This window comes from Anastrepha ludens, chromosome 5 (assembly GCF_028408465.1).
Source record: "Anastrepha ludens isolate Willacy chromosome 5, idAnaLude1.1, whole genome shotgun sequence".
NCBI lineage: Eukaryota > Metazoa > Arthropoda > Insecta > Diptera > Tephritidae > Anastrepha > Anastrepha ludens.
The window spans coordinates 113,650,425-113,675,728 of NC_071501.1; the positions used below are offsets into that span (position 1 = coordinate 113,650,425).

At 36.0% G+C, this 25,304-nt stretch overlaps 1 protein-coding gene across 1 annotated transcript in view; it reads left to right on the top strand.

The window, feature by feature from the left end:
* The window catches only part of LOC128865001 (muscle M-line assembly protein unc-89-like), a 230,189-nt gene that overhangs the window by 170,893 nt on the left and 33,992 nt on the right, over positions 1–25,304 (top strand). Inside the window, exon 6 of the mRNA XM_054104840.1 lies at positions 3,110–3,478. Coding sequence (XP_053960815.1) covers positions 3,110–3,478 — 369 coding nt within the window. The remainder of the gene's footprint in view (positions 1–3,109; positions 3,479–25,304) is intronic.

The window sequence follows — 25,304 nt, forward strand, 5'->3', positions numbered from 1 at the left end:
AATGCCCAATGAAACAATCCAAAAAAGAGTGTTCACTTTGTGCCCAATTGGAAGAGAAAGAAAGGCCGACCAAGGAAGAGATGGGGCTTGATGACGTAGAAGCAGACTTAAAAGCGAAGAACGTTCGTAATTGGAGAAATGAGGCAAGAGAGAGACTGAATTGGAGGGGGATTGTTGATGAAGCTTTGGTTCACCACAGAGTGTGCAGCTAAGAGAGAGAGAGAGAGAGAGGGAGAGAGAGAGAGAGAGAGAGCTAACACAAGATACAAGTTTTTTCCAAAAAGGTTTTTATATTTTTTTTGAGCAAAAAGATTAACAAAAATCTTTGTTTCTTAAGTTTTTTATAGCTTAAAAAATAAAAATATTGTGTTAAAAATATACCGAAATTTGTTTTTTTTTCAAAAATTTGTAAATTAAAAAGCATTTAAAACTGAAACGAAATGTTTTTTTTTTCTCAAAAATTTTAATTAAAAAAAAATTAAAAATAAAAAAAGAAGAAAACAAATTTTAGAAAAAGTTTTTAGAAAAAAAATTTGGTTTTTCAGATTTTTTCATTAATAGCTAACAAACAAAATAGTTTTTTTGCAAACATTTTAATTTTTTATGGGTTTTTTTTTATTTTATTTTTTTTTTTTGCCAAAAAACTTTCTTTTAACGTTTATTATAGCTTAAAAAAATTATGTTAAAAAATACCGCAGATATTTTTTCATAAGAAAACCATACCGAAATTTTCAAAATTGAATAAATCTTGAAATTATTAAATAAATTATTTTCAAAATGATGTGAATGTGGTTCTCATTATTCTTTTTTTTAATTTTTTTTTTATCAAAAAATACCGCAGACATTTTTGCATAAAAAAACCATACCGAAATTTTCAAAATTGAATAACTCTCGAAATTATGAAATTATATTTTTTTTAAATGATTTGAATGTAAATCTTAATATTCTCAATCCAACAAGTAAACTAATTTTCAGAAAATTTTCAAACCCTTACTATGGCGTGGACTTTACATGGAACCGCTTAATAAGAAATTACACGGGCGGTTAATCTCCGCGCTCTCCAGCTAATTTAGTTTAAAAATGAGAGCCCAAACCAGATGCCTGATTTAGGCTCTATAATTACATCACATCATGCTCCAGAATTCTACCTCAAAAGAGACTGGAAGTTGTATTGATTATCACTGCATTAATATGCCTCGACTGGTGTCCATTCAACTTACCCACCACCATCGACTGGAGTTTCCTCAAATGCTTTCGGTCCATCCGACATTGAGCTTCCATGCTAAAATTGTCGCAGAGTACGCTCTAAGCTGGCTCGAGACTCACCAATTAAAGGATGGTCTACAGTTAGTCAAGGAAACCTTCTCCATCTTTTCTCGCAAAGAAGTCACCTTAGGGATCTCCTGTAAGTCTTGCAGTTTTCACAATTTTCTTCTAAGTTTGTACTTAGGCAAGCCTGATATCGAATCCTTAAGTTGCGAACGATAAACTCGAGCGCATAATCAGTGAGTCTAGCGTCGAACATTACCGTCTGGTTGTTAGCATAAATGCTTACATATATTAAATAATTATATGAAATGTATGACTGCTCACAAGTCAACCGACTACTCATTCATCTTCCCCCACTTCCTAGTCATTGAAAAATGTTCAAAATACTATGTATTTATGATTAAACCGCGCACTGGGTAAATTTCTGGCTTTCTTCTTCTTTTTGTTCTTGATGGGCGCAATAACCGCTTATGCGATTTTGCACGAGAAACTCCTCATCGGATGTTGTCATTATCCAAGCTTCTGCGTCTGTTTCTTCTGGTGGAAGTTAATTGAGATGCTCACTCTCGTGTATCAAGACACGTGCAACCTCCTTTTTTAAAACGATGTAAGATAAATTATGAGGTTAAAGAACCATCCAATTCTTACAGTAAAATTTAGTTCTCACTCTGGTCCGATTTTTGCCACCAAGAGAAAGACGCTATTGCCTCTCAATAACTGTTCGACGTTGGTATATATTCAGCTCTTAAATCAGCTGATTACATTTTTTTCTGTAGCGCAATATTTTAAGATCTCGATGTTCCACAAATTCCTGCCTTTCTTCACTCTGCACCAAAACAAAGCTAATCCGTACTTCATGCAGACTGCGCCCTTAATTTCGTTTGGGTGAATTTACAGCAACTGTTGTGTTTAATACTAATCTTGAGAATGCGTCGTACCATATAAATGTTTTGCCGGTTTAAAAATTTTCCGCCAATCTGCCGCTTGCTTTCACTGCAACGCATACCGTAAACAACCTCATTTCCCAAAAAGAAAAGACGCCTTTTCAATCCTTTGTTTTCGTTTTACTCTTAACATCCAACCCTCCTTAATTCCTCTTAACGCTTGCCTTGCGCGTTCACCAGCTTACCCAAGCGAGCTGATTCATTTCACATATTTCCTGTTTTTGAAGATTAACTACAACGATTCCAATAAATTGTCTTACATTATTTATGATGCGCACAAAAATTTTTCGCTGTAACAGCGGGAAAGTCAACTTTTTATTGATACAAAATGGGATCATAAATATAAGAGACAGCTGAGTGGAAAGTAGCGGGATGGGTGTTGGTGGATGAGGTGGTAGACAAGCGGTTAAAAGATGGACACAATGTGGGGTGGTAAAAAACAGTGGTAAAATAACGAGCGAGAAAATGTTGCCAATGAGGTATACATACAAACATATACGAGAATACAAGAGGATACATAGAATACAAGAGGAGGAACCAGCATAACAACAATAACAAGAACCGCGCTATAATTGAACTACTTATACATTTTCAGTACAGCACCACTAGACCGTTAAGTATAATGAGAACGCATTAATTTATTAATTTCCTGAAAATATTGGCTTTATTTATATTCATACACACACACATACATACCCGTGTATGTGCGCATTTTATTGTTGTCAACTCGATGTATGTATGCATGGATGTGTGTATGTATGCACGTAATAATAGTTTCAGAGCCTTGTAATTTGATTTTCAGTTTCCGTTAGCTAACTTTTGTACAACAATAAATCACCTAACTACATACCTATGTACCTTGTTACTGATTTTCTTCTTCCTTTCTTTCGTTACAGGGGTCAATATGGGCTACATCGAAAACAATTACTCGAATTCGAACAATGGCGGCAGTGTCAATTCACAAGACTCACTATGGCAAGTGAAAATGCCCGCCGCCACAGGCGCACCACAAAGTATGGTCGTGCCTGCCACACACAACAACTATGTCGAACATCAACCCACCTACGGCTATGACCCACTGACGCATGGCGGCTATGGCGCTGTCGACGATTACGCTCCCTATCCACACTTGACAGCGACGCCCAGTCAACATGGCGATGAATATCATAATTTACGCAATAGCCAAAATCCATCCAGACAGGATTACTGCAGTGATCCATATGCCTCGGTGCAAAAGCCCAAGAAACGTGTTGATCAACATTTAGGTAAGTGATAGAAGAGGGGTGACAAACGGCAGAAAAATGATGCGAGAGTAGACTAAAGTAGAATAAATTTCGTCGTATATCTACTCGTAAGTAGGTGTACGTAGGTTGGGGTTGCTAAGTGAAGTGCCAAAGCGTATGTATTTCTATTGATGTATTATGGCTTATTATAGCTTTATGACAAAAATAAGTTATTTATTTACCAGTATGAATGTTGAACTGTGTGTGTGTGTGTGTGTGCGTGTCTATGTCAACTTGCTGCTATTGAGTTGTACACAGCAGTAGATAGTCAATTGCCAATTGATATGCGCCTGGTTGATTCGACATTTAATTTGTTCGTGTAAATGATACGCCAAGAGGATATTCGGTCTCAAAGACTGCATCCTACCCTCTTCTTCCACTTCGATTCTGTTCAGTGCTTAGTAAGCAGCGCTGATTAGTACATAGTTGACTTATTGTTTGCTTGATTATGAATTATTATTAATAAGCATTAAAACAGTAATAAGAATAATTGAGACAGCACTGTCAATATACCAGAGACGAGATGCTGCAGGCGAACATCCTCGATAAATGTGTCACATCCATCGGAAGTCATTGTCGCATTGTTATTCTTGTGAATAATAAATGAATGCGTAGCTGTGCCAATAACCATGACAATAATGTGTTTAATACAAGGTGGCGCAAAATTAATCACTTTAATGGAAGATTTATAATTTTTTCAAAATTTTTCAGACAAACAATGGAGCGCACAAAGGCCAAAACGAACATTTCCATTACTCAAAATTATTTTGTTTTTAGATTTAAGATAAGGATGAATGGCTGCCCATGCGAGAGGGCCTACTTGAACAAATAATTAAGATTCGTGCGTTGTAGTACCATACAGGGTGGGGTGAAAGAAGCTAAAGAACCAAACAGATGGAAAAGGGAGAAGGAGCTTTGGATTAGAGGATGACGAGCAACAGTGCTTAATTATTGATGAATTTCACCAGGTGTGTGATATTTAAACACGCAAGTGTAGCAAAAAAAGTGAGAGCCCAGATGTGTACATCTTTGCCCGACTAGAACAGGACAGCTGAGAAGAAAGTGCTGAGACGATTCCACCTCATCCACCAGGCAACAGCTTCTGCAGATCTCAATGCACGGACGCAACGGACAGTGTCCAGTAAGGATATCTACCAAATGAGAGAGCTGCGGCTTAGTCTTAGTCTTAGAAGTTTCCTTGAGCGACCCCTATCTACCCGTAGCAAGAAGAATCTCGCGACTTTGCACGTTTGCGCACTAGCCCAGCGCTCGCTGAGTTGACGTGAGTCCCTGCTTTCCAGGAGTAGATCACAGGTGCTCAAGGGAACCCCAATCCTCACAATTTGCGGTGAAATCGTCTCCTGGGCCCCCTGTCTAGCCAGCTCATCAGCCCAGCGGTTTCCCTCTATGCCGCTGTGAACGGGAACCCAAATGAGCCTAATATCTAAGTATTCGGAGGTAACCGAGAGAGAAGTCAGACATTCTCCCGACTAATTTCGCACGCAGAAACAACGAGCTTAACAGGAGTTAATTGCCAATTGGCTGTCGGAGTAGATGTTTACGTTCAGAAGTAAGCAGCCAATTCTCTGCTTCCCTAATTGCGGGTGCTTTTGCTCAGAAAACACTACAGTGGTCCGGAAGCTTAAACTTGAGCTTGATGGGGAGCGGTTCACAGAATACTCGTTCGTTCCCACCACAGTTGGTTCTACATTATGGAAACGACCCGCCCTTATATCCAGCCAAAGACTGTCACTCACTCCAGCAGCATTCCATGAACATTTTATGGGCATATCTGTGCATTTTTTGCGATAGCAAAGCTGCAATCAAGGCCCTTTCGTCGCCGTATTGCAGCTCTTTTCTGGTGAGCTCCTGTAAGTAGAAACTCAAACATATCGATTGAGCAGGAAACATCTCCCTTATCTGGGTTCCTGGGCACAGGAATATAGAGGGAAATGAAATTGCCGACGAGCTTGCCAGGAAGGGGTCGACAGAACCGGTTTCAGCTGTCCCCCTCTCAGACATCGGCGTCCCTTTGTCCGTTGTTAAAGGGAAACTACACAATTTCTTTCTGAGAAAAGTGCAAGACAGATGGAGGTCTGTCTCATCGTGTGCTATTTCGAAAATACTATGGCCCCAATACGATAGAAACAGAACGCTTAAGGTGATGGGAATTCCCCGCCATTCAATTTGCAAACTCATTGCAATGTTCACTGGTCACTGGGTGATTGGTACTCATGCGGAGAAGCTTGGAATTCCGTATAACCCCTGTTGCAGAAGCTGTGGGTTTAGGTTGTTGACGTCTAAGTCAGACAGTTGCTCCAGACTCTCGAACAGCTGTTTGCCCAGGGTTAACATTCTGTCCTTCCATAGGGCAGGGCATTCACAGAGGAAATGGAATATTGTTTCCTCTTTCTCCGGTTGTTTACAACCATGACAGTATGTGTTGTGATTCCCATTTTTGCGGCTTGTTCTCCGATAGACCAGAAGCCAGTTATGACTGCCGTTAGTCTACAGGCGTCCCGTCGTTTCATGCTTATCAATGTCGACGATTGCTTGAGGTTGTAGGAGGGCCATAACGTCCTGCTGATTTTGCATTTCGTCTGGTCTCTCCATCTACAATCTGCAATTCGGGGAGGACTTGAAGAAATTCTCCAGCCTAAATCTCTTTTCTCTCCTCCACTACATAAACAGCACTGGATGGCTGCAGAAGGTTTTCTCTTCTCAATAATTTTTCTTTGCACAGGTAATGGTCCACATTATGGTGTCAAAACGGCGCGTAAGTGCTACTTGAAGTGTGCCTCTGGCACTCTTGCCATTTTACCTACCTATACCTACCTACCTGTGCAGACACAATAAGCCCAGCAAAAATTATTGGCTGCATATAAAAAGTCTTTCGAGCAGGAACGATGAATCTGCTTTCAGGGGTTGTGCATAGTTTGAATGAAAGCCTCATGGCATGGATGTGCTACTATAGCAGTGCCCCTCAATAGCTGAGATGTGCTTTCATAGCCTACCGGTAGGCTCGTCAACCTTACCAGCTTACTAGGCAGGCTATCATATCCCAACAGAAAAAGAAAATTTCGAATTACTAGCCAATATTTCACTAACAAGTTCTCATTTACACGTTAATCAGAAACATCACTTTTAAGCCTTAATTTAAGCAGAGATTTGTGTGAATTAAAAATGCAATTCTGGTGCATAAAATTTAAGCTTATTTCCTGCATAGCTCCACTGCGTTCGCCAGTTTCGTTGTATCTTTAATGGCGTTCTCATGCATCTGTCACAATAACACACTTTCCTCAGCAACATGTCACTCGATAAATAAATATAATGGAAAGAAAAAAACACTCTCATTATACATCATGAACATTTTTAATAAAGCACGGCAATAAGTCAGCATTTAATTAACAATTTTTCGTAATAAACTCTCAATCCTTCATTCGAGCAATTGATTGCAGGAGTAGTGATAACAAAAAAAAATGTAGAAAAAAATGCATAAGGCTTATAAAATGCAAACAGTGCGCGCATGTTTCATTTAAAACAAGTGCCAACAGCAAAATTAAAAAGCAAAAAAAATTGAAAAAAAAAAAAATACATGGAAACATTTCAAATCCCGCTTGCTCATAATTTTATACTCGTACTTGCGCTTCATCTCCGCTGGTTTACTCATTAAATACAATTTTAACAGGATAAATTTAAAAATGATTTTAATCATTGCACATTTTAAAATATTCACATGAGATTGGTAAAATTAACAGAAAAAAAAAAAATTAAAAAACAAAAACAAAAAAAAAAAGAAAATTACGTAAATAAATAAACAATACATACATAATTTGTTCTCCATTTTGTACGCGCTGGCACTTGATTTATGTATGTATATGTGTGTACGTCTCCACCTCCCTTTTCGCGTTGCGCTCCCATTGCAAATTATGCCTACTGTAGTTGATTGTATTATGTACAAATACACTATAACTCGGATACATTTAAGTAGACACACGCACACACATATCAAATTATGTACTTAATTACTCGATTGCCCATAAATATTGCATACTAATTATATGCAATCTGTAGTTTTCACATTGTCATGTCAACTGAGGGAAGAAAAAAAAAACAGCAGGAAAACGACTACAACAAGAAAAAATATTATTTCAACATAAATTTTCGAGTGACAAATTCGCCACGATGACATTTATTGAAAAACGAAGCACAAAAACTAAATAAAGGGTTTTCCAATAACAGGTGTTAGGTGTTAAACAGGAGAGATGATTAACGATTTTTTGTGGCCGGAATTGGATGGTATTGATCTGGACAACGTTTATTTTCCACAGGACTGCGCTACGTGCCACACAAGCACCGAAACCATTGATCTTTTACGGGAAAAGTTTCCGGACCGTGTTATCTCTCGAAGAGGCGATCACAATTGCCCACCGAGATCTTGTGATTTAACACCTTGTAACTTTTTTCTTTGGCGCCACGTGAAAGAGAAGGTCTACGCCAACAGCCCAGGGTCGATTCAAGACCCCGAAGGCGGAATTCGTGAGGCTATCGAGGACATAGAGCAGCCACTTTGCAATTCGGTTATGGAAGATTTCGTGAAAAGGATGTTGTCCTGTAAGCGTGGTCGTGGTGGTCATTTGCGTGATGTTATGTTCCACTATTAACGGCATGCCATTCCTCTTTATAATGAAATAAACTTCCGATCATTTATATTAAAAAATAACATTTTTCTTCTAATATCAAAATATCACCTCTTATTCGAAAGCCCTTCATAAAACTTTAACACAGTGCGACAAATTGCAACTGTTTTTGACGCCTATGAAAAAAATCGATTTTTATGCGATAAGTGTTGAAAACCCATATTTATACAAAGTGGCGCAAATTACTCACCCTATCGGAAAATTCATAACTTTTGCAAAGTGTGTCGTACGTCAATCAAAAATTGGCACTTGTGAAGTGGACAACTGCAGTGTGCGAATAGACAAGCGCGTGTAGGTCAAAATAAAGATTTTCATCACTCAAAAGTATTAGTAAAAATTGGTCAAATTATTTAGCAAAAAAGTCATTGAAGAACAAATTTGCATCACCTTGTACAGGGTGGGCCAAATAAGACCTACTAATGTTAAACACAAATAACTTTTGCAATAATCATTTATTTTGGTTAATTGTTTTTATACATTGAATATATTTCATGGAAATTATGTATGAAATATTACATCAGGCAAATGTCCATCATTTTTCTAGATACAAAGATTGACACTTTTTAACGCGTTTTCCATTACACCACATAATGTTTCTGGTTGAAGGATCAGTATTTCGTCTCGACTATTTTGCTTCAGCTGTCTAATAGTCTCTGGTTTATTAAGATACACTTTGTCTTTTAAATATCCCCATAAAAAGAAGTCGGGCGCAGTCAAATCTGGCGAATGAGGTGGCCAAGGGAAATCTGAATTTTTGGAAATCAGACGTTCGCCAAAAATTTCACGCAGCAGGTCCATAGTTTGCCTAGCAGTATGCGCAGTTGCTCCATCTTATTGAAACCACAAATTAGGATACTGCTCCGCCATTAGCCGCAAAAAGTTTTCAATCAATGTTCTGTACGAAGCTCCTGAGATCAATTCCGGCGTTTCATCCTCATTTTCGCAGAAATATGGACCGATAACTATAGTGGCCATAACACCCCACCAAACAGTATATTTAAGAGGGGTGCAACTGATGTTGGTGTGTTGCCCTTGGATTTTCAGAGCCCCACAATCTACAGTTTTGTTGGTTGACATAACCATTTCAATGGAAATGCGCTTCATCCGACATCAAATTAAAATGTTGCCGATATTTACGCTGCGTTAAACCAATTGATCGTTGACAAGAATAGAAAAACTCGATAATTTTAACGCGGGCTCCATAATAAATTTCCAATTCAATTATAACCTACAAAAAGAGAAAAATAAATATGTGAAAAAATAAAAAAGTTATTTGTGCTTAACATTAGTAGGTCTCATTTGGACCACCCTGCAGTTTCTCACCGTCAAAGTTTATTATATGTCTTCAAAATATCAATCAAGCTGAAAATAAAAATCGACGTAAGGGTATTAATTACGGGAACATCTATAAAAAAAAATTAGAAATAGACAGTTACAAAATATTTGAATTGTTTATCTTTGAAGGGGTTAAGTCACCGTCAGCTGACTATTTTACTGAGCGGAAACTATTTTATTAAATATTAAAAATGATTTTAAGCGCCACATATGCAAAATACAAGTTAGTTGAGAAGTGTTGAAACCAACACCTATTAGTAGTTCCAGTAGTTCAATCAAACGCTATTTTAATATCTCAACTTTCATTTGAATACACAACAAATTTTATTTCAATCTTTCAATACATTTTTATTACAATATTTACAAGCCAATTAAAGTAGTAGTTTCAGTTTATGTATTTTTGTTTTTTTTTGTTTTTGTTTTTTTGATAACGCAATGAACCGTCGAAAAGTGGTATTGGCCGCCGTAGCCGAATGCGTTGGTGAGTGACCACCATTCGGAATTCACAGAGAACGTTGGTTCGAATCTCGGTGAAACAACAAAATTAAGAAAAATCTTTTTCTAATAGCGGTCGCCCCTCGGCAGGCAATGGCAAACCTCGGCCAAACTCCCAAAACGGATGTACGCGCCAATTATAAATATATGTTTATTAATTTTTTGTTTTCGTTTTGCGTAATCTTGAAAAAATTTGTAATTTAGTTTTTTTATGGTAACCCTTTTTTATTACAATTCTTTTGTTTTCAATTACAATGTTTTTTGTTAATTAAATTTTTTTATTTAAATATTTTTTTTTTGTTTTTAATTTATTTTTAATTTAATAAAATTTTTGCTCTACGAAAAAATCAGTCACCCTAACGTGCTGCTAAGGTATAATTTTGCTTTTCAGTATAATTTTTTTATTGTTAACATTTTTTTATTCAAATGTTTTTTTTTATTTAATTAATTAATTAATTTTTAATTTTTTCTTACTATTTTTGTATATCAAAAATTTTTTATTTATTAAATTTCACTTAGCTTTTCTTTTATATTAAAGTAATTTTTCATTTAAATTTTCTTTTTCTTTAATTAATTAATTTTACTTTTGAATCTAATTTTTTGTTTGTTTTTAATTAAAATTTTCTTATTTACATTTTTTTAATTTAAATGTTTTGTTTTGCTTAACGTGTTGCTGAAAATGTGTTTTTATATTAAACTTTTTTTATTAAAAACGTTATTTTTAATAACAAATTTTTTAATTTAATTTTTTTTTTTATTTACGAGAGTTGCTCTAACGTGTTCTTGAGAGTTTTTTTTAAATTAATTTATTTTATTTTAAACCTTTTTTACTTGAATGGGTTTTTTTTTAATCGAGAGTTTTTAAATTTGTTTTAATATATAATTTTTTTTTATTAAACGTATTTTTTTTTTTAAATTTGCTTTTGATTTACGAGAGTCAGTCACTCTAACGTGTTCCGGAATTTTTTTTTTTATTTGAAAACGTTTTTTTATTTAATTTTTGTTTTAATAATGTTCTTTTTTGCTTTACGATCATCCTAACGTGTTCCTGAAAATGTGGTTTTATGTTAAACCGCATTTTTGATTAACATTTTTTTGATACAATTTTTTTTATTTCCTTAATTTTTGTAATTAAAAGTTTTTATTTTTGTTTTTATATTGTTTTTTTTAATTAGTTTTTTGTTTGTTTTAATTTCAAAAATGTCTTGTGATTTTTTGCTTTATGCGAGAGTCAGTCACCCTAACATGTTCCTGAACATTTTTTAATTAATTTTCTACTCTTACATATCACCAATAACACAAATGGTGTTGAACAACTAACAGAACAGATAACTGAAGTTACTCTAAGCTTCAAGCAAAGAAAACCAAAAAAAAAAAGAAAAAAAACAGTAATAACAAAAAGTTCGCATCGTAGCTAAGTACAAATGAGAGTTGCATAATCCATCACTGAGTGCAGAAAAAGAAAGTGATTACACCAAATCATGTCAACATATCAAAGAATATGGCGAACAAGAAGAAGAAGTTGACGTTTGTACATAACGAAAATTCCACATTTATATATGCCACTAATGAGTATGAGTATGAGTGTGTGGATTTATGTTGTGTGGTCAATACGCTTTGATTGTCGTAAGTCCACGCGTCCATGCAGCGTCCAGTACTTGTCATGTCGTTGGTGACAATATTGAAAAACATAGAAGCAACGTGTTAGATTAAACAGGAATATATATGTGTGTGTATGTATGTATGTGTGAAACCAGGATAGAAAAGTCGTCGAAAGTGGAAATAGCAAAGGGAAACTTGCGAAGCAGTGAACAGGATCAATGCATTTGCAAGGCGTAAAAGGACGAACATGCGACGTAGTTCCTGCACATGACTGTATAAAGTACCTATACATACATGCATATTATATATTATACACACATAGTGTGTATAGGGATCTGTGAAGTCAAAGCGTGTTTTGTTGTATAAAGAGTGATTTTTTTTTTACTCTGTTTTTCAACTAAAATATTCTAAGGCTCGTTGAGCCTACTAGCAGAGGGAACACAGCTTTTCACTATCACAAATAAAATGTACGTACGTGCAATACTTGTACAGTTCGTTAGACCTGTTCGTGTAATGAAGATGTATCGGCGGTTGGGTTGAAATCCGTGTGTTGTTGCTTTTTTTCTATTGCTGTGTGTCTATTCGGCGCGTGTATTGGCACACATGTCCGCAACTTTGTCCTGCCTTTAGGATAAAATAGTATGCAGTTGTTGTTTTTATGTTAACTTTTTTCCAACATTGTTTCAAACATTTTTTTCTAACTCAAACAACAAGAAGTTATTGAAGCTGCATGAAAATATTTCAGCTGTAAAAGCCACAAGCGGACACGCTGCAAGGCACAGTAATACATGCATGGTGATACATCCACATACATTCATAAACATATATGCATATGTATGTGTGTGTGTGCGAGTAAATCCATAAAATCGCATGAGTTGAACAAAAAACGCACTAATACATATGCACATATGTAGATATAAACGCACATTTGCATAGGACTATCCCTTTGCTTGGCTGCATAGAAATCACTCCTAGGCGGCTAAGAGTCCTAGGACACATCAAGCCAAGCGATGCGAGCAAGCGAGAGCGTCCCTGCATGCATGCGTATTTTTTCTTGCAACACAACACACGTGCACACGAACAAATAAATACCCACACATGGGGTTACAAGACAAGTACACAGATATGTATGTATGTGTGTATGTATATCCGCCAGCCCGTCCATCTTGCTCAGCTTATCCGGTGTAGCAGTGTTTGTCATTTTTTTATATCTCTGCTGCGCTGCTATTGCCGCCAACGCGCAGCTACATGCACGAGAAAAAAAAAACAAAAAATAAACAAGATGTAGGGACTAGAAGCGGGCATTAAGATTCAAAATAACGTTTGAAGAAAAAAATTAAAAAAAAAATGTTTAAATAAAAAATGCAAAAGCAACTAGAATAAACAAGAAAAACGGTAACAGAGCAGCATAGAAATCATGAAAACAAGCAATTTTTACAAGTGAGCAACTTCGAATCCTTTGCCATGCCACATGCAAGTGGTCGGTGTAGTGGTGTAGTCACACGCACAGACCACAGAGCTGACACAACTCCCCTCGTATTCATGTATTTGTGGGTGTGTTTGTATTCCTTTTGACTGCGGTGTCTAAAACCAAACAAAAATTGCGGCTCATAAAGCATGTGTGGCAAGATAACCGCAGACAGCAAGCAGTAGTAGCAGCAGCAGTGCCAAATAATGATACACACACACATGTATACATATTTACGCACATCTTCATTTCTATGTGTAAACGTTTGCAAACTTATTTGCAAAGAAAAACATTTTTTTTTCTTTTTCATTTTTTTTTTTCTTTTTCATGTTTTTTTTTACTTTTTGTCCTCTGCCTGAGTCTATTAATATGTTTCATCCTTGGAGTGCTGCGAAAAGCGCAATGATGCGCATAGATGCGATGTTACAAATGGCGCACATACATACACACATACACACGTGCGTTTTATTTTGAATATTGTCTACTTCTAGGCGCTTAGCCGGTATTTTCTCTTCCATATAGCTGTTATACATGCCTAATTAGCTTTTATGTTATACTTTTGTTGTAATGTGGTGCACACAACCCTTTACCTATTTTTAGTTGTTTGTCTTCCCCTCGTTTTTATTTTTATTATTGAGTTGGAGTTTGAGTTACTTTTTTAAGACTGCTTTGTGGTGCGTTTACTCACCTTAATGTCATATTTTCACTCACATTTAACGGCATGTAAACAAAGTTGCGATCCTGAAGTATTTTATTTTAACCCTTTGCGTTTGCTTGACAAGCAATTTTGCGATGTTAAACAGGAAATCTTTTTTTTGTGCTAGTTTTTTAATAAATAAATAAAAATAAATATGTATGTATGTATGTACATTCATTAGGATGGGTCAACCCTTTTTCATTTTCGTTTCTAACACAGTTGGATATCTATATAAAATTCGAAGAAAAAAGTCCACCACAGCATAGATGTAAAGTCAATTTCGAGGCGCTAGAATTTTAAAGGAAGCTGTTTTTAATTAATGCGAGGCTAATACGATGATTACTATTGGCCAAAGTGTTATTTAATATTAAACAAACGCCAATCGGCAATATACATAATACAAATAAAAAAGAGAGTACAGAATCAGAATTTATAGAGGGCTGGTAAGAAATGCAATGATAAAGATTATGGCACAGAAGGTTCTTGAGAAAAATCGGGGTATTACTATAGGATGATATTTTTGGCATTTCGCAGAAAAGTATCGTAGATTCCACTGCTCTCTTTCAATTCTAGTAATGCCTGCTTCAGTGTATGGAGACCAGATTATGGATCCGTACTCCAGTATTGGAAGAACTAGAGTTTTGAAAAGATAAATCAGGGAGTAGTGGTTCTTGAAGTCCTTACTATTCCTAGTTATAAATCCGAGTATCTTAAAAGCTCTCTGAGTTATTCCGTCTATGTGCTTGTGGAAAATTAGTTTGGTGGAAATCGTTTCACCGAGGTCTTTGATGTCATCCACCTCCCTTATTTTATTACCATTGGATCTCAACTTTAAAAAGTGTGCTGTGATGTCCTTCTCCCTTATTTTATTACAATCGAGAAGGACATCACAGCACACTTTTTAAAGTTGAGATCCAGTTTGTTCCTTGTGCACCTTCCTGTTGTAGTAGATGACTATCCAGCACACTAGTGATAGATCGATAAACTTTAAGATCGTCCGCAAAGAGTAGGTATTCCGAGTTGAAGTCGTTACCAATATCATTCACGAATATGCTAAAAATAATCGGGCCGAGGTGAGAACCTTGCGGAACACCAGAGTTAGCCGCATATTCATTGGATAGGTGGCCATCCACTTTGACCTGAAGGTGTCTACCAGCTAGATATGACCTAAGCCAGTCTAATGCTTTGTCGCAGACGCCATATTTCCTGAGCTTGCTTAGCAAGATGTCATGGTCAACTCGATCGAATGCTTTACTGAAGTCAGTATAGATGCTATGAACACAGGTGTATTCAGTGAGTTCAGTAGGTAGTTGGTGTAGGCGAAAAATTTAGTTGACGTTGAACGGCTACCAATAAAACCATGCTGTCTTGAGGTGATGATTGGACCAAAAGAGAGTTGCGGTAAGATCAGCTTTTCAAAAAGTTTAGCCAAGGCCGACTGAATGCAGATTGGCGGATAATTAGTGACTGTATTCTTTGGACCTTCTTTATGAATGGGACTGACGTACGAGAGTTTCCAGTCTATAGGAAAAACACCACCCTGCAGAGACGATTGGAAAATGTGTGTCAGCGGTTCACAGAGCCCATTGGCGCAGTTCTTAAGAAAGGCATTCGGTAGGCCATCAGGTCCCGCACCCTTACTAGGATCTAAGGAGTTCAGTTGCTTGAAGATATTATCAAAGGTAACCTCAAAGTCATTTAAGTTTACCGATTGCGTGTAAGGGTGTGAGTGTGCCAGGGTTACGCTATCGTCAGACACCGGTGCATACATATCATAGGTGGGCACACTGCATTATAAATTTACTGCATTACAAATAGCAGTAAGCAGTAAACTTTTACTGATTACTGAAAAAAATTTGCATTACCAGTACACTTTTACTGATTACTGAAAAAAATTGCAGTAAAAATATTTTTTTACTGATTACTGAAAAAAAATTGCAGTAAAAATATTTTTTTACTGATTACTGAAAAAAATTACAGTAAAAATATTTTTTTACTGATTACTGAAAAAAAATTGCAGTAAAAATATTTTTTTACTGATTACTGAAAAAATTACAGTAAAAATATGTTTTTACTGATTACTGAAAAAAATTGCAGTAAAAATATTTTTTTACTGATTACTGAAAAAATTGCAGTAAAATTACTGATATTATAATTTGATTTGCATTATCAGTATAATATTTACTATTTATGGGAAGTCAAAATGTAATACACTCTCATCACGAAATTCAATCATTTATGTAAAATATAGTAATATATATCAGATACACGTATTTATTCCCAGTCAATATATTGAATTAATGATTTACAATGATTTAGAATCTATAAATGAACATGACAGTGATGAGGAAACTTACACTGACTCCGATTCAGATGACTCGACAATTGTTTCAGGTCCTCAATTTCGATCTGTAACTCCACGTCTGTCGAAACATTTTCCTTGTGCGAGCCACACTCTAAATCTTTTGGCTTCAACCGATTTCAACAAAATTATGAATTCTTCAAGTCAGGATATAAAAGATATTCACAAAAGATCTTTCCAAAGGCAAAAAATCCTTCAATTTAATTGAAATTTTTTATATTTACATATTTTCTTATTGCACAGATGCACACAACTTTGGAATAAATGCAATAGACCGAAATCTGCAGAAATAGTTAATGAAGTGATGAATGCGAATTTAATAACTCCATGCATAACAAGGTGGAACTCGCTTTACGATTCCGTAAATAAGTTATTGGAGCACAAAACCAATTTAGCGGAATTGTGTTTCCGTTTAAAAGTTCCTACCATTCTCAGTGGTGAGCTTGAGTACTTAGAGGAATACGTAAAGCTTATGAGACCTATTGCAGAAGCAATCGACTTCCTTCAGGGTGAAAAGACCATGTATTTTGGTTATTTCATACCCACTATAGTGTCCTTAAGAATAAAAATGCGTCGTTTGGAGCCTAAAAGTTTTAAGTATTTAACCGAAAGTAGCAAAAAAATGTATGAAGCTTTGCTTAGAAGATTTGAAAAGTACATACTTCCTGATTCAGCCTGACGCTTGGGATGCTGTTATTGCCGCTATTTCTGTCCCTGATATTAAGTTGCGATTTGTGAAAGCTCTTTTAGAAACAGCTAAAACGCAAACAGAAGAGGAAGTTAAAAAAATGTTCAACATGTATGTGGTCAAGTATGGAAAAGTAGCCTGTGCCAAAACTCGTATTCTACCTCAACCCCCTCAAAAAACATTTTTTGACTTCGGGGATGAAAGTAGTGGTAAACTTTTTACACTTGGTTTTCAATTAAATATTTGTTTTATGCATATATTTACTTAAATAGATACAAGCATACAATGTCGTTCCACTGACTCGGAAAATTATCTGCAAGAAACGCTCTTATACCTGGCCGAACGAGAAGAAACAACAAGTTGCCTAAATAAATATCAGGCTATTAAAAACGTAATTTTAAAATATAATACCCCGTTACCGTCATCTGCACCTGTAGAACGGTTGTTTTCATTCGCTGGAATTGTAAATCAGTCTAGAAGGCAAAAACTCAGCGATGCAAATTTTGAAATGCTTGTGTTAAGAAAGGCTAATAGCTAATAGCAAATCAACAGTATTTTTACTGCATTTTTTCAGTAATCAGTAAAAAAATATTTTTACTGCAATTTTTTTCAGTAATCAGTAAAAAAATATTTTTACTGCATTTTTTTTCAGTAATCAGTAAAAAAATATTTTTACTGCAATTTTTTTTCAGTAATCAGTAAAAAAATATTTTTACTGCAATTTTTTTCAGTAATCAGTAAAAAAATATTTTTACTGCAATTTTTTTTCAGTAATCAGTAAAAAAATATTTTTACTGCAATTTTTTTCAGTAATCAGTAAAAGTGTACTGGTAATGCAAATTTTTTTCAGTAATCAGTAAAAGTTTACTGGTAATGAAAATTAAATTGCAATATCAGTAAAATATTATATTTATTTTTTTTTTTATTATATTTACTGCATTCTTACTGTTACTGCAAAGTGCCCACCCATGTTACATATATGCTTTTAAATACCTGTGCAAATGAGTTACTGATCTCCACGCCACTTGATGCTGATTGATTATCCCAGACCATGGATGCTGGAATGTCACTGTTTCCTCGCTTCTTATTCTTGATATAATTCCAGAAGGCTTTGATGTCACCTTTCAGTGACCCTTCTACCTTATCAACATACACATTATAGCACTTGGTGCAGAGATTTTTGTACTCTATATGTTATGTATGTTCTTTTCTTGAATACAAATTTGTACTCGGTGGCTTTTTGGTGCGAGCAATTTATTATTATTTACTGTAAGAGCCCCATAAAGCAACCTGTTTTTTAGTATTGCATTAGAAAGAGTTACTATGTAATTTTATTTTCCATGTAAATCTAACCAAAATTTGTAAAAAACCCCAAAAACAAATTTATTTTAAACATTTTATTTTTCTAACCATTAATTCTTTTTTCCATTTAGAAACGTGTTTATAATTAATAGTAATGGTAATGGTTGTACGGGTTAGGCTAAGACCTTTATGCACTGCGGCCAGATTGATCTATTGTGCGCCTCTAATTACTTAATTATAATTGTTTAGTATACCGAGTATACCGAACCAGCTCCTTAGGAGGGAGCAATTGTAGGTCTTCCTCCTCTAGTAGGCACGAGCCCAGGATTATGTGTCTTCTGTGGTCTAATGCCTCACAGCTGGTGATTAAACGTTCCATAGACTCCTCTTCATCACAGCAGAACCTTCATGATTTTGTACTAGACAACCCTATTGTATTAAAGTGTTTATTACAGGCAAAGTGACCTATAAGTGCTCGATAGAGTAATCTGAGCCCCTTTTTATCTAGGGTTAGAGCCTATTTTGCTCTGTTGGCATTGAAGTTCAAAAACTTTTTTGAGTGATGAAATCCGCTTGTGTCGTTCCAGTGTTCCCTGATTTTTGTTTGTTGTTTTTGTCGTTTCCTGTTTTATATTATCTTTGCTAAAGCCGAAAAAAGGGGTTGGTCCAATAAATAGCCCTTCTGCGCCTTTTTGGCTTAAAAGTCTGCCTTCTCGTTTCCTTGATGTCACTCATGTCCTGGTACACAAATCAGTGAAGACCTTATAATGGGTGGCCAGTTTGTTGAGTCCATTGTTACAATCTATGAGGACTTTTGACTTGAATGTGAAGCTAGTCAAGGCTTTGAGGACCGATTGGCTACCCGAAAGTATTTTAGTTTTTACTTTCTCGAACCCTCTTTTGGATATAATTTCCACTGTTTCCATTATGGCGCATATAAAATCGTGGTGTCTGTACTTAGTGTTAGGGATTTGTGGCTCCACTATTCCTGCTCATACTGCTTGCAACCACTTGGTGCTTGGAACCACCTGTGTACCATTTTTGTGAGTCATCATTTATCCATGTTGGTTAGTGTTCCACTCTTCCATAGACGGGAAGATAACATTGTATCTTTTTATAAAATTGAGGACGGCTGTTTATAATTATTTTCGTTTTATATCCTTTTTACTTTCAACAGAAGCTGTATATTTTTCTACTTTCTATCTTCATTGCCACATTTCGCTTTCAATTTTCTTATTATTCAATGATAGTTTCTTTTAAAATTGTGTACCTTTTTTCTTGGAATTATATGTAGAATCCAAAACTTCTGAGAACAATGTTGAAAAAATACTGATTGGCCCACCCTAATGTGCATACATCCGTGTACTTTTACCTCAGACAAATTCTATCAGTATATTTCATTTGCGTTTTACGCATGAAATGCAAAGCAGTTTTAACAAAAATCGTCACCAGAGACCACGCAGATGATGCCAGCGCATGCCCAAAAAAAAAAAAAAAGAAACAAAAACAAAAAAGAAACAAAAAACAACAAAAATCAATTGTAGAAAACAGCGTCGTACTGGCATAGCGATTCCACATACGACTAATTTTCGCCACAAAATAATTCTCCGAAGCGAAGTAGAAAACGAAAAAATTTAAATCGCGCTCCAGTCGTAATGGCTTTAGACGTATTCCGCTAACAAATCGTATGGCTGAATAGAGCAACATGAAAACGACATCAAAGTTAAAGAAGCTAACTTTCCTTCTAATAGCGTCTTGTTAACGCCCGCCTATTGCTAAAACCTGCTTCTAAGTTAGTTCTTGCAACTTGACTGAAGGTAACCCGACACAAGTCTTTGCTCAGGAATACTTCGCCAGCTTATAGTTTGGTATTGATGAACTCCCGCCTGAGCTTTCTGTGCTGGCTCGAAAGCCTGCCTACCTGTCAGAAAGCAGTGATGGGAGAATAGGCTGCCTGAAAACTGAAAGTGCACCTAAGCTAATTATTTACACGCTCTTGTGAAGCTTAGGATAGGTTAAAACCCAACACCGGATAGTTCCGTAAGAAAGTCAAAACAGGATTTTCCCAACAACCTTGCTTTATTCCTAGCTAAGGCTGGTCAATTACAGACAAAATGTTCTGCTGCTTCTTCCTATTCCTCGTCTCTACAACTTCTGCAGTATTCATGAGAAAATACTCCTAACCTAGAAGAGGGCCTACCTAACAGCCACTCACCGGTGACGCAAGCCCCGACCTTCGAGATGCTCTCTCTCTTTCTCCTGACCTTTTCTTATCTCTTTGGGGCCAAATTAGCCTGGCTGTTACACAAGTATTTTCTTCTCTCCATGACCTTCTAGAGAATATTATTTTCCATCCTTAATTTGCATGTTGCCATAGGGATTCCAATGTTGCCTTTCTTTTCAAGCAGCGGAAGATTAGTACCCTTTCTGGCTAGCTGACCGGCTTTACAGTTTCCCTCAGTATCTCTGTGTGCCCGAACCCATGCATATCCTCACAGCAGCGAATGTAAAGATCGTACCTCCTACGAAGATCACCACTTCCTCAAAAGTCAGCATTCGACTGTTGTCAGTTCTGATATAAATTTTTTTAAATTCCTGCTATATCTGTAGCACAAACGCGTTGAGTAGTGACCACCATAAACCAAAAAAAAAAAAAAAAATTAAAATCTTTTAGCACAAGCTCGCTAAAAGAGCATATTTCTCATTTTCAAATTTCATTTCAATGTCTTTTTCGATTAGCAAAAGTTAGTCAAATTAAGTTGTTGGCATAATTCGTTTTTGCTATCTTTCTTTAACATTCATAAAGTGAATTGCAAATGAAAAGGGTTCGAAAAAAAACCCAAAATACCAGACTCATTTTTGTGCATGAGATATAGGCTATACACACACACACATACACACATTCGTACATACGCATTCTCATAGATCCCTGTCGGGTCTGCTGAGCCTTTGAACTGAGTGGCTGAACGGAATTACATGCAAATAAATAGGAGGCGACATAAGTTATTCAAGTGCTTTACTTCAATGAAATGCGGATTTTCTGAAAAAAAAAAGAAACTGAAAAAAGGAGTAAAAAAATGTAAACAAAAGTGAAGGCATTCGAAAACCAACGATACAGCATAGATAGAGCAGTCAACCCGACGGATGTGTACAAGCATGCAAAAGAATGGGCAAATGGGCGGAAGGTCGAGAGAATGAAGGGCGAGCAAGCGTGGAAAACGGCACTGATAAGAGCAGCAGCCATGCAGGCAAAATGCGCAAAAAAGTGGTGGAGGGATGAAAACTGTTAAACCAGAAAATGCCAAAGGATTGAAACAACGAAGGAGTTAGTCATGGTTTCAAAAATGCAAATAAATGTAGATATTAAACGTTCCCTGTAAGAAACTGCAGTAGTTCACATATCACAAAAAACTGTTGAACTAAATATGTGAATAAAAATCGCTTTTTTCATAGACTAGTTTCCAACTGGTTACTAGGAAGGGAGTTGTATAGCTATTGGGTTCACATCCAACAAAACACTGTTGAACTAAATATATGAATAAAAATCGCTTGTTTCTTAGAATAGTTCCCAACTGGTTACTTGGGACCTAGTTGCATAGCTATTGGGTTTGGATGCAATATACATATAATAAGAAATAAAAAAAAATGTTAGCTTAATGCCAGATTGCAAATGAAATTACTTCTAAATTCGTACTTTCCAAACAAGTTTTCTACTGTTTACCTTGAAAATAGTTATAAAACGAAATTATTTAAAACTAGTTCATTTTTTTGCTAATGTTTATCATATACATACTTTCATGTTAAAAAAAAATTGCTCTTCACTTACATTTCTCAGAATAAAAGCTGTCAAAAACAAATTACGTTCAAATAAATTTTTCACAAACCATTCGCAGACTAGTTACATTGAGAGGAACTGATGAAATTTCATACCATTTATCATAAAGTGCAACTAAATATACATCAGTATACAAAAATTGCTTTCGAATTCGTTTTTCATTGCCTAACTTCAAAACTAGTTACATTGAAAGTAGATTAACCGAAATGCAAAGTAGTAAAAACCTGTTTTTATTCTTTTTAAAGTGTTCTAGCTTACTAGTTGTAACTACAACTCGCAAACAAGTTACTATAAGAACAGAGTGTTTGATTTTACAAAAGAAAAAAAACAAATTTCTTAACAATTAAGCTCTCATACACTAGCCCATAACTAGTTACATTGGGTGTAGTTGCTAAATTTGTTTAATTTTTTCTCAATTCAAAGAAAATTTACTTAGAAATTCGTTTAAATGCGTGAATGAATGAACTTCCAACTAGTTACTTTGGAACTAGTTGCAAAGTTAAGTTATTTAAGCTCAATTTTTATAGCAAGTTTAAAAGCAAAAATGCTCAGAAACTCGTTTGACATGTATGGAGGAATAAATTTACAATTAGTTACTTTGAAACTAGTTGCAAAGTTGAATTACATAAGTCCAGTTTTTATGGCAAGTTTGAAAGTTTCTAATGTGCTTGCCCTCTTACCTTTAAGTTTTCTTTATAAAAGCTTCTACAAATTTATTTTTACGGGCATGTTTTTGCTGAAAATGGTTGTATTTTGCTTGCCGCGTTGCTCTATAGAGAGGCCTTTGGCACTTCATAGGGCTAAACTGATGCCCAGTTTCGCTATCTATCACTTATTTGGAGCTAAACTATTTTGTTGCTTAGGGAATCAAATGAATACGCAGTTTTTCGCATACTACATTTTCAATGGTGTCAGTTGTTGTTGTAGCAGCAAAAACCTTTCCATACATGTACGGGAAGTTCTGCTGGAGTGAATTTTTGGCCGGATATATAGTAAATCCGGTAAACCGGTAACGTAGAACCGCCTGTAATGGGGCAACATAAAACATTTTGAATGAAGTCAGTCGCTTTCTTCGCTTTCTTATCTCCCGATGGCAAGCTCAGAAGCTGACGGCTTCGCCTGTTCGGGAATCAGCGAATGCGTTGTTCTGCCGATATAGCGTTTGAATCGCCTGTTATTAGTAGTTTTTATTCAAAATTTTCTGTTATTTTTAGTTTTCGCGATTATTCCACAACTTTTTTTTTTTTTTTTTTTTTTTTTTTTTGTGTGAGAGAAAAGTTTATAATAAAACCAGGAGAGTCAGCTAAATATAGTCAAGAAAAGAGAGTGAGCTACAGTGTCACACAATTCACTTTAGGCCCACATTTGCCCATAAAGTGACTATCTTCTATACTCATTCTGAACTAGTCGAACAACTAGTTGGAGATTTTGGTCTGGAAAAACTATTAAAGCCACACACCCGTAACGTGGCTTCCGCTAAACCAACAGGGTTTTCTACGTAGTAACGAAAATTGTTCCATTTCTGATATCGTCATTGGCTGCATGGATAGCAACGGCAAAAGGATTCATATGCAAAATACCACTTAAAGTAGATTTATGCGTTTACAGTGCACAAAACAACCAACAACGACAACAACCAAAGTTCAGCGAATGCCATAGAAAATAAAAATGGCAATCAGTACAAATCCACTACCACTACACAACCAACCAACCCACAGACAAGACGGAAATTCACTTCACTCACACACACGAGTACTCTTCGGCACACAACAGTCTGTTAGAGTAGTCGCTCATTCAGTGCTAAGATACTTATCCGACACCAACCGCAACAAAATCCTTAAATACTGTGCGAAACATACTCACATGTGAAGAACGAGTAAATGTATGAAAAGAGCGATTGCCTGTAGAGTAGTCACACAATTCACACACACACACATTATTGAGAGCCCACACAAATACAAAGTATTACGAGTATATGTACGCGCATGTGATTTCGCTATTTGTTTTTGCTACATGCATAAATTCATTCTCAATTTGTTTACATTTCGACATTTCAAAATTTACTAAAATGGTTTACTTCCAGCTTAGCATAATAATAACAAAAAATTTGCATAGGACTTTTGCGTTAGCCGACTATGACTGGGTGGCTGAATAGCTGAAGGCTTGTCTGGCTGGCGCGCACTACTTCCTTTCTATTTCTCTGAAACAACACTCAGCTGGCAAAGTGTTGGATCCTTTGTTATTTTAGTCCCGCTTAAAGCGTTTAAAAACACATGTCAACACAAAAATGTGTGTATGTATGTGTGCAAAATACTCGCTTGCATACTCGTACCCATACTCACATGTGTACACATTGCCATTGCATGTTGCGACGGTTGAGCGATGGCAGGATTTTCGGTTAAAAATAAACACTTATGTAAATGGTGTAGTAGTGCTTAAAATAGACAAAGCCTTTTGTGCTTTATTCTCTCTTATTGCTCCTCTCGCCATATTAGCTTCGTTTTTTTCTTGCCTTTCCCTCTCGTTTTTACTTGGCTGGCATCATAAAGGATTTGCTAATCAATGATGAAGACATTTTCGCAATATTCTATGCCCCTACACAAACACAGATACATACATATGCAAGTGGTTGGGTAAATTGAAAACTAAAGAGTTCAAGAGCACACAAATACAAATGGGAGTATGTAGATATTTATGTAAGCTCGGAAGGGCTTAAAAATCTATGAATGGCATGCAAATTGAAGTGATGTGGGAATTAGAAAATTAGAGTGTAAAAAATGTGAACGGAGGAGATGTGCACTTCGTGCCTTGGCGAAAACTTTACGTTTACTCTATAACTTACGACCTCCTCGAATGTCTAGTCAATCTAGTCTAGCTTCATTAAGCGTTCGCGTCATTTTTTATAGTAAATTGAAATAGAGAAGCTCAAGCCAACAATAATTGTGAAGCATCCTCTAACATATTTTGTGCTATTTGATGAATAAGAGAAGGAGAAATGAGAGCACGCCAGAGCACGTCCAAAAAAAATCTACCAAACTAGAATTTCAGCTAGATGTGAGTGATTTAATCACATACCTGATCGAAAACACTGCCTACGGTTCTTTACTGATTACTTAAGGCTTAACGATAGAGTTGATTTTCGTGTCTATTGTAAGAAACCAAAAGTGAGCGTTTTGGCTCGTCTTCCTAACCAGTGTAGCATATTTCAGGCTAAAATTCTAGCCTCTAATGCGGTAGCCGTCTGGCTAAGCAAAAATGTGAGTACCTTCAGAGAAATCTATATTTAGCGATGGCCAAGCGACAATTAAATCTCTTGGTGGTGTT